This window comes from Buceros rhinoceros, unplaced genomic scaffold (genome assembly GCF_000710305.1).
Source record: "Buceros rhinoceros silvestris isolate BGI_N320 unplaced genomic scaffold, ASM71030v1 scaffold9772, whole genome shotgun sequence".
Classification (NCBI taxonomy): Eukaryota; Metazoa; Chordata; class Aves; order Bucerotiformes; family Bucerotidae; genus Buceros; species Buceros rhinoceros.
In genome coordinates this window covers 20,192-30,706 of record NW_010397176.1, presented here as the reverse complement: position 1 = coordinate 30,706, position 10,515 = coordinate 20,192, and the positions used below count along the sequence as shown (strand labels likewise).

Sequence of the window (10,515 nt, the reverse complement as noted above, 5' to 3'; positions counted from 1 at the left end):
CATTCCTGCATTCATTTTCTGAAAGAAAGACCAGGGAATGAACAGTGGAATGTGAGAAAGCAAAGAGCAAAAACTGGGAAATTTGATAAGCTTCAAGGCTGCTTTGAATACAGAGAAATTTATTCTTTCCAAGTTAACCTCTCAGAGTTGTTTTCTACTGTCAAACAAATCTTCATAAAATTTAAGTCAGGTTTAGAATTAGAAAAAAAAAATCTATCTAACAGCTTCCTAGGGTTAATTGCATTTTCCTCCTCTCTGCTTATTTTAGAGTCAATTAAAAATCTTCTTTCAAACTCGTTTCCTTTTTTCTATGTGCAACAATGTGATAGGAAAAATCTTCTTTTTTTCTTTCTACGCATTAAATTGGCCTTAATGATGGAAATAGAATATGCACTTTGCTTGAAAATAAGATGACTTTGGAATTACTTAATGCTGTTCTCATAAAGCTGGACTCATCCACACTTTCAGAGAGTTCTTTAAGAGGTTTTAGAACTACACTGAAATAAAATTCTTGTCACAGTCAGTAATGTGAACTAGGCACAAGAGTAACAAGACTGTCCAGAAGGGCACAACGTAGAAAATACCTACTTCTGACTGCCAGGAGGTCTGCCAATGCCACCTCTATTATCCCTGTGAGGGGTACAAGTGATGAATGATCCAAGGACCTTTCTGTACTATTAGATAGCAAACTGTGTTTCTGTGTAGTTTTTAATTTTATTCATTTTATTCAAGTAGAAAGAAAGCTTGAAAATAAGTTGCAACTTCAGAGCCAACCAGCTGCTTGAAAATATGGCAATTAGGTTGTAACCACAGAAATTCAGCTGATGATGAGACACCATACATCCTTGCATCAGAATGTATGAAATATTTTCTACATGACTATTGTGAAGTGCTCCTAAAAACGTCATCTCATTGTGTAATGTTTTTGTCCTGGAAAGCTTGCCTGGAAGCAAGGACACAAGCAGAAGCACAAAGGAAAGACATTCCCAGGAGAATTAAACCAAGCTCTTAATGAATACATGGCATAAATAACAAATAACCTGATAACATCTATCCTAGGATTAAAATTGTGCTGTGGAGCTACCGGGAAAGACACAAACAGAATATTAAACAACAGCAAATGTAGAGAACCCAGAGGCAGAGGAAAGTTGCTATTATCTTAAACTCTTTGAATTATACATTACTGATGCCCACTCAGAAATTCTTTCTCAGGTGAAATCTACTCCTGTACATTGCCAATTCTGGGCGGTTCTTGGCCTCCTGGGCTGGAATTTCTGTGGAAAAGGGATAACTCAGTTCCTTGTGCTCCCTTGAAAATCCAGCTCTTGTTCTGTATTTCCTTTACTGTGTGCATTCACATTCACTAAAAGTTGATTCTTAAGAATACTACTCTTTCCTTATTTTTCTTAACTAAGGTTAAAGGTTTTTCAAATATTCTCCTTCTTCCACAGAAATAATCTATTCGTTAAATAGTTAGACATGAAGAACAGGAGCAGACAGGATTCAGAAAAGTCCATGAGAAAACTCCATGAGCATATGATGTACAATATTCTTTTTTGGGGGACGGACGATGTATTACATTTTTGTTTTTCCTCTCATGTCTTTTTCTGGTAGTGTGGTGAGCCAATCACAAAATAATAACAAAACCAAACAAACAAAACAGACTTGCAAACCCCATTTTTACAGCACTGATAAAGGGAAAACAAAGTTGGCAAACAGAGGCATTTGAAGAGCCCATAATATATGAAAAAATCTGTGATCCCAGACTCCACAATGCAGATTTTCATTTTCTGTGGGTCTAGAATGATTATAGGTGTTCAGGTATGGATTACCAGTGTCATTCCAACAAAATCTGTGGTCTCAGGTTACAGCTTTAATATTTTCATGCAAAGCAAAGCTTTTGTGACTCTCATTTTTATCACAACTGTTCCCAGGAAGGTGTATTATAGCCTTTGCAGGGAAGATGATTCATCCATGTGATGATTTGCAGGGCAGATGTCCCATAAGGACAGATAAATGTAGTGAGGCAAGGAGAGAGCTCCTCCTCTTCTGCCCCATCTCTCCCAGCTTCCTCATTCCATTTCTGCTCCCTGCCTGGTAACAAAGCAGCCTTATAGACGTGCTTGTGGCCAGAAAATGCATCCAGAGATTAGCATAAAATTGAGCAATGTGGCGGCTATGTACAGCTTTTATTTGTGCAAATCAGTGCAGTATCTGTGGGATGTTTGACAATGCTGGAGCGGATACCTCTTTAATAGCAATAGGATTCAATCTGTGAAGGTTCAGGTGTCAGGGGGAGGACGTATTGCAGTCAATTCACAGGTTTCCTTCATTCTTGTACTCTCTGTCCTGTCAGCAAAATGCTCAGTGTATCTTGGTAATTAGGAAATATCTGCATTAAATATATTAAAATCTGAGTACAAATATTCCTGTTTAGTCTGTATTCCCAAAAGCTTTACCTTTGTTTTTTGTTTTGGTTTTGGTTTTTCTGTAATTTTCAAATCTTTTACTAACTATAGGCTAGTTGGCCATGATGGAGTTATGGATCTGTTGTGGTTTGAAAAGGAGCGAAAAGTTTACAATGAGGGAGACAAATATAGCTGCGGAGAACATATAATCTCTCTGGGAGCTAAGTAAAGGAGTTGAAAGGTTCGGGCTGATGAGACAATGGGGCTTAGGATTCCGGGCGAGGAAAAGAAATGAGAAAAACAGGGTTTTGAATTAAGGGGGTGAAAGAAAATTAATTGAATTCAGAAAACAACGAGAACCACAAATCCATCACTTAAATTCGGGTAGGACAGAGATAGTAAAACAGCGAAAGAGATATTAATAAATACGTAAATGGATATATGCATATAAATATAGGTTTCTTCCATTCCATTTCCAGAACCCAATTATCACAAAGTCCACACATCCAGTCCCTGCTGCGGTGGGGCGGCGGGGGGTAAAGAGTAGAACTGGAATGGGGAAACGTAGTTTCTTTAACCTCAAAGATCTCAGTTCAAAATTGAATTCCTAGAGACAAACTTCCTTAGCAGTATGTAGTCTTTCTCTAGGTAGCTGGAAATCTTGAGTGTGCCTGTTTGCCAGGGGCTGTTTTCAGCTTTTTGCTCTCCCCATCTGCAGAACAAGAGATGAACTGGATCTCTGGGGAATGCGGTAGGTTTCCCACTTTGCAGTGCAGGCTCTGTCTTGGGCATCTCGAAACCTTCCCACATTCCCCCTCGCCAGCAGTCAGTATCCCTACTTGCAGAGTTGGGGGCTTGGCCGTTTCACCCCTTTCCTCTTAGCAATCTCTTTTTTAACCACCCCTACCAGCATTCGGCAAAATGAAAAGACTATCTGCCGTGCGGAAGATCCTTAACTGTCCCAGCTTGAGGATGACTGCTTTTCTTACTCTCTGATCTGTCCTGCTGCTGAAAATGAAATGTGTGCATCGGGGAAGCCACGTGATTTGAGGCTGTTATAGGTTTATTCACAGAGGTGTTGATTGACATGACATGCCTTGGCTCCAAAGACAGGAGCAAAACCTGAGTCAAGGGCCAGTCCTTCCTTTCCCCCCCAGAGGTGAGGAAAAAAGCCTTTCCTGCACTAAGAAGGGAAGGGGGGAGGGGGAGAAAATCCCCCAGTCTAGAGCCGACATTTTACCCATTACAGGATCTTAAACTGAAATATCCTTGTTATTATTAAACAGTTTAAAAAACATGACTGGGTCAAATAAGATCTTTATTCACTCTAAGCTGCAGGTTTACATTTCCTTTAAAAGCAACTTTTGCAGATACGATTGCTTTTCATAAAATGATACCATCAGATTAACACAATAGCCTTTATTGTTGCTAAAAAGAAATGAATCAACAAAAATCTCAATATGATTTCCATTGTTAGGGATATGGTGGCTACATTACATCAATGATCCTGAAATCCAGTGAACGGCTCTTCAGATGTGGAGCTGTGGTGGCACCAATTACAGATATGAAGTTGTACGGTGAGTATCCCCTGCCCTACATCTCTGTGATAGTCTATTCAAAATACCTTTTGTTCATGGAGCTACTCTTCATTTTAACTAAGGGCAGATAATGAAACAATATCAATTAGATTTTCACTGTTAGTTCTTGCCTTTAAATGAAAAGGCAGCTGACACTGGGACAGTTAGTTTACCAAAGCACATAACAAATACGGTATGAACACCACCAATTTTTGCAGCGGAGTTACTTTTCCCATTTCCCACTGAAATTCAGTCAGATAACCCATTTCCTAAGAATCCTTTACGTATATCAGCATGAATCAAGACTCAATAGGACTGAATCTTTTAAGGTTAGTGTGAATTCCTTATGATAATCAAACATGTCATCATTCAATCACAGGATATTTGGTTCTGTAGGTGCAGTTTTGGGTACAGGCCACGCGCTGTGGACTGTGATACACAGGAAATCAGATCAGGTTACTTTAATGGTCTGTTAGTCTTTTCTTTGGCATTTGGGTTTTTGATTTGGCATTTGGGTTTTTTTGTTGTTCGGCTTTTCATTTGTTGTTTTTTTTTTTATCATTTAAAAATGTTTTTAAAAGGTGCATTTAAATGGTATTTTCTGGTTTTACATTAACATCAGTTTGTTGACTTCATGGCTTAAATAGCTTCCCTTGACATTAGGTCAGAACTGCTGAGTTTTAAAATAGAAGTAATTCTGATGAATTCACATGGTTCTGTTTTTACTTTCACAGCATCAGCTTTTTCAGAAAGATATCTTGGTATTCCTACAAAAGAGGAAAATACCTATCAGGTAAGGTAGCATAAACTAGTAACTTAAATTGACCGTTATATTCCTAAAATGCAATTCGGTTACACCTTTGTGTGTGTTTGTTTATTAGGCATCCAGTGTATTACACAATCTTCATGGTTTAAAAGAAGCAAATTTGCTAATAGTTCATGGGACAGCTGATGGTGAGTATTTACAGATTTGGAGTCAGATTTATCTTTGGAGTGGGAGGTTCTAACAGGCGGACATTCATGGATCGATCAGGCACACACCTAGCAAGTACATTTCTACTTTCATTATCCCTCTGATAGGATTTTTAATTTTATTTCAATTTTCTCTTTTGACTCTCTCTGATGACACTGCTCTTCACTAAGTATTTTAGGTGCTGTATGTTCCAATTTGTTTAAATCTTGTGGGCCACCGTCTTGTTAGTAAAAGGTGTTATATGAATTATTAATAGAACAACATACATTTTTAATGATATTTTAAATTTATAGAGTTTCTGCAATTGAAGAAAGAATTATCAGTACAGTTGGTGAAGTACAGCACCAAATGGGAAGTTAAACTTTTCAGCTAATTAATTACAAGGTAGTGTCAAAGCATCTGAAGCTGAAGCTATAAGAAACCTTTTAATCATACCAATACTTTCAGCAGTAGTTTAAGACAGACAACGAATAAAGCAGAGTAATGATTCCAGAGTAATGATTCCACTTTAAATGGAATCATAAGATATGTCAATCAAAAGATAATTTGTAATTACAGATTTAAATTTAACAGAAGTTTATTTTTCTGAACTTTCTTAGCTGAAGTAATTCCAAAAGAAGGAGCTTTGAGGCAGGCACAAATTACAGCGTTGCAACAAGCTCCTCTGTACCGATGCACGTGCATTCTTCTTCCCTTGACATTTTCCTGGTGAATGTGGGATATTACAAGTTTTCTTACTTGTCAGTCTGAAGGGATAAATACCTCACACTGACAAGGGCTGAGGTGAGAGTGCTGACATACAGAGTGGGCACAGTGAGGACAGCACCCACCAGTGTGTCACCCCAGCACAACTTGTCAAACTCGTATTATGGATCCCTAGTGCAATCAGGGGGTTGTAAACACTGTGTAGTATTTCTTCCCAGAGCAGGGGGAAGACGGGATCTCTATGTGAAGAAGATATATGGGTTGACTCATGAGCAGCATGAAAGTCTCAGACTTTGCTGATTGTAAAAGGCAGCAGTAATTCTACTGCTCTGAACTTGATGCTAGAGGGAATTGGGAGTCTAATAGATGTCTGAGCAATACAGTGTGTTCAAAACTAGGACTCTGGTTGCTTGCTGCCCTTGCTTCATATCACATCTAGTGACACCACTCAGCCCAATTGCAGCCTTAGCCTTGCAGGGTTAGGACATGGTAATAAAGTTGGCTGGTTTTACCACACAGAGATTAAGTTACTAGTATGTTACAGAAAGTCCATTACCTAAAGATGTGTGGGGTGTAACCATTCTGTGCAAGCAGTAGAAAATCCAGTGTGCTTTCTTGTAACATCATTATAAACTGTCCTGATGTTCAAATGGAATGGATTTACACACCTCTAAACTATCACAGTGTGTGTAAATCAAGGGTAGAGGGAGGAGTCCTCACATGCCTGGAAAGCACAGCTTCCCTTGGGGCTTCCAGCTCCTTCTCCAAAACCTCTGCTGTTACATCCTGCATCACTGTTACTGGTGGGGTTGTCTGCTTCTGACCAGAAAGACAGTCATCTTTAAATCCAGTAATTATAGAGGTTGGAAATGTTTTCAGTCAAAGGTGTTTAAGAGATAAGTATTTCATATTAGCGTAGCTTATTCAAATAATCTCCAAATGTTGTTGTCTTGCAGCTAAAGTCCACTTCCAGCATTCAGCGGAACTAATTAAACATCTAATAAAAGCTGGAGTTAATTACACTATGCAGGTATGTGCAGCTGTGACATTTCCTGTAAACACAGTTCAACATTTAATCTTACGTTGCTATTTCTTCCTGAGAAGGACCCTCCCTACCACAACACACTGGTATTACCTCAATTTGCAGTTAGAATTCTGTTTCATCCCATTTTCCTTACTATTAGTATGGATGTCGAGAGCCATATATTCTTGACATTCTTCTGAGCTTTTTCTCCTCTCTCTTATCTTTCTTCATCCACCTGTTTATCCTCCACCACTATACAAAGTGGTTTAGAGACCACTTGCACTCTTCGTAATAAGAACATATAACTGCGTTAGTCCCTTTTTACCTGAAAAAATATTGGGTCACGTGAAACTAATTTTCCCTCATTTTCAACCTTTAAATTTATTAAAAGACAGCTGAAAGGTGAGAGCACTGTTCCTTCTCTCCATAGCCATATGGAGGATGGGGCTGCTGTGAGGGTCAGGCCATGAAAGGAGCAGGATAGGGCATGCACTTGACATACAGGCTTCCATGGGACCCACCATGGGAGTGTGGGAGTGTGAGGATGTTGCTGGACAAGGATTGCATTGAATCTTGGATATCTTAGACAATGTGGTTTTGGGTTGTTCGTCCAAGTATCTCTGATGTGTTACACATTGCAAACCTCAACCTTAGGTAAGTAAACCTATAGTTTCCACTGAAGCGTGTGAGCTGTCATCAGGGAGGAGGTAGTAACAAGGGGTTTAGAATCACTTACAAAGGGAAAGGGACCTTATGTGTCAAATCTGAGTAGGGTAGGATCTGTTCCAGTTGTCCCTGTGATTTCAGCTGAGGTGATGTGAAGGCCTGTGGGCAGAGAAAGAAGCAGAAATGACAGAGCTCTCTCAGAAGAACCCCACTGAACCATTTGCATGCAACCTTGTGATGACATGGGTTTGAGGAAACAGCTGAAGGTTTTGCGTCAGGCCGCCACAGGTCTCTTGTCCTATATCCTGTGGCCTGGATTTCTTCATCCTTCTGCAAATTTTTATTCAGTCTCACTTGGAAGAAATTTCTAATGGAATTTTAATTAAGAGATAAAAATGCTCACATCCACCCTTGGAGAGAGACACGATAGGCTTTAGATAAGACAGGAAGATAGTCAAAAATATCAATAAAAAGGGGGTTTGCTGAACTTTTAGAAGCTGGTCCCTAAAAGCATGAGGTAATTAGTCCTCATTGACATTAATGGAATTTGGATGCCTAGACACAACTGAAAATGCCAGCTCTGTAAACTGCTGCAATCACAATGAATGAGAATGTAAATTTTTTCACTTCTGCATATCTCACTGCAGTGGTTGTTTTATGTAGGTTCAAATTCCAAGCGAATGAGGTTTACTTTGAGTTTTATTAGCTTTCCTTGGTTACATAAAACTAACGTTATCATCTTGTTGTCATCTAAACCATTTTAAAGATCAGAGAAAGAAAATTAGAGCCCTAAATATTTGAAAAGCCTTTAAAAAACTATTTACTTTTTCCTTTCTCCTCTGCTAGATCTACCCGGATGAAGGTCATAACATCGCTTCTGAGAAAAGCAAATATCACCTTTACAGCACAATCCTTGGGTTTTTTAGTGCTTGTCTGAAGGAGGAGACACCAATTTTACCACAGGAACCTGAAGAGGATGAATAAGGAAGCCTATTTGTGTAGTACTGAAGGGGACTTACTTTGCGGCTCAATAAAACCTTAAATAAAAGTGACTGTAAGATTGCAGATTCTGCAGAAGCTCAAGGGCAGCTAAAGGATATCACAGTGGAACAGCACATTTACAGACAATGAGCTAATAAACTGGAATTCGACTACAAAGTCCAAACATATTACCACGGGACAAAACCTTTACCTTTGTGGAAGGTCGACAGTTGGTTACAGTTTCCTGGAAGAACTTAGTTTTGCATTAAGTGTAGAGTTAGTGCATGTTTGTTATGTTAAGCCTCACTGTTGATTCTGTAAGTGGTTGCTCGTTTTTTTAATTTAAATGCACATCTTTATTCATCTTTGCATAATGCACAACCTATCACAAGTATTATGGCCACTAATATTTTAAAAAGGTGAGCTGCAATCTAACACTTTACTGTAATGTTACAATAAGTGCAATTCTTTCGCTGTCTATTACACGTAAGAAACCACAGAGTTAATAAAGGGCACAGTATTTTCTCTAGTGTCTGCTCTAAGGGGATATATTGTCTAGTGCATCGTATAACATGGATATTGAAAATTTTTTTTTTCCCGATTTCAGCATCCACTATTATTACTGTACCTACTAGTAGCCAATAAGGGACCATTTGGTAGTGTACTCTTGGTCTTTATGTATATACCCAAGAGTCCCTAAGCAGAAAATATTTCTGAGCCTGAAGAATTTTTTCCAAGACATAATTAACAGCTGTATTTAAAATTATATCTGCAGTTGAAAATTTTCCCCAATTCATAATGTGTCTATTGTTTCCTTAAAATATGTTCAAGTTTTGTTTTGGTATTTGGTGTTATAGTAGTTAATAGTTTGCTGCTTACACTCTAATTTTAGAATATGCTACTTTGTCACATGTAAATTAGATACATAAATAGTAAATTATAGTTTCAGATAAAGAAAATTTATTAACAATGTATAATGCCACTGAGTAATACTTCACTCCTCAAAAGAAGATTTATTTTGTATAGTGCAGCTTCCTTTTCTTCCCTCTGGTCTCAGATGTAATTCTAATGTTCATCAAGATGGTCACATTGCTGGAACATGCTATTAGTTTTTATTCCAGAGCAGCTCATTTAAGTCTCTTGCAACAGGATTTAACTTCAACATCATCACAAAGAAATGAAATGTTTTTCATTCAAGGCAAAGGAAACTCCTGACGAGTTAAATTTTATTATTATTCAGAGAGCAAGCCCCTCACACATCCATTAATTTACAAAGGTGAATTACAGCAATAGAAACTGAAACTATGAAATAAGCAAGACAGCGAGTTTGGGTTTGTAGAATATTAACTCTGGTCACTGAAATCAAGTACAATGTTGACTTAATTTGAGATATCTTCCTGAAGGTATGTGAAAACCTTGACAGATGCTGTGCCACTTACATGAGAATAGCCGTGGTGGATTTTTTTTTTTCTGCGTATATTCAAAAGACTTTCCTACCCTATTAAGGTTTAATTTCTTGCAAGATTAAAAATAAAGTAATTTTTTGAAGGTAAATATACTATTTAAGATGCAAAGTTCTGCATATTTTATGAAGAATGAAAATTGTTTTCAGTTCAATCAAGTGTCACCTGAAGCTTTTTAACTCATTACTTTCTTCTGGAATATTTTCTTTCACAGTTTTTTCACAGTTTCATCATAAAAACAGTTTTCACAGTTTTTATGATGCAAATAATTAATTTTCCTGAAAGGTGTGGTTTTATGGAACTGGAGAGTCTCTGTCTTTTAATGTTTAATATTTATCTTGTTTTACTAGAAATGTTTAACTATTTTTCAATTAGTTGAATACAGTTTTAATGTGCAATGATACCTTGTTTGGGTCCCAGTGTCACCTCAAAGTATGGCATTGCTTTATGGTATTTGTAGTACATATGGAGTACATATGTATAGTATAGTTATGGTATATATGTACAGAGGCTACTGTGTGCACAACAATAAGACCATACAAAACAAACAAACAAACCAAAAAGTAAGATAAGAATTCAAACAAGGAATTCTAGAGAGGAACAACATTTTGAAGTCTTCTATTGGCTGGGACTTCTAGATTGTGGTTTTTCTAAATTGCTCTCATTACTTAATAAAAGCTCACCTGACAGTACTAATGCTTTTCCTAACCAGACATGA

The 10,515-nt window shown here is 37.8% G+C and overlaps 1 protein-coding gene across 1 annotated transcript in view; it reads left to right on the top strand.

Annotated features, from left to right (window-relative positions):
* The window catches only part of DPP10 (dipeptidyl-peptidase 10 (non-functional)), a gene marked incomplete at its 5' end in the record, with an annotated part of 78,288 nt that extends 68,982 nt beyond the window's left edge, over positions 1–9,306 (top strand). Inside the window, 5 exons of the mRNA XM_010146151.1 lie at positions 3,886–3,985; positions 4,720–4,778; positions 4,867–4,939; positions 6,620–6,693; positions 8,200–9,306. Of these exons, the coding sequence (XP_010144453.1) occupies positions 3,886–3,985; positions 4,720–4,778; positions 4,867–4,939; positions 6,620–6,693; positions 8,200–8,337 (444 nt within the window). The remainder of the gene's footprint in view (positions 1–3,885; positions 3,986–4,719; positions 4,779–4,866; positions 4,940–6,619; positions 6,694–8,199) is intronic.
* Positions 9,307–10,515: the final 1,209 nt, after the last annotated feature.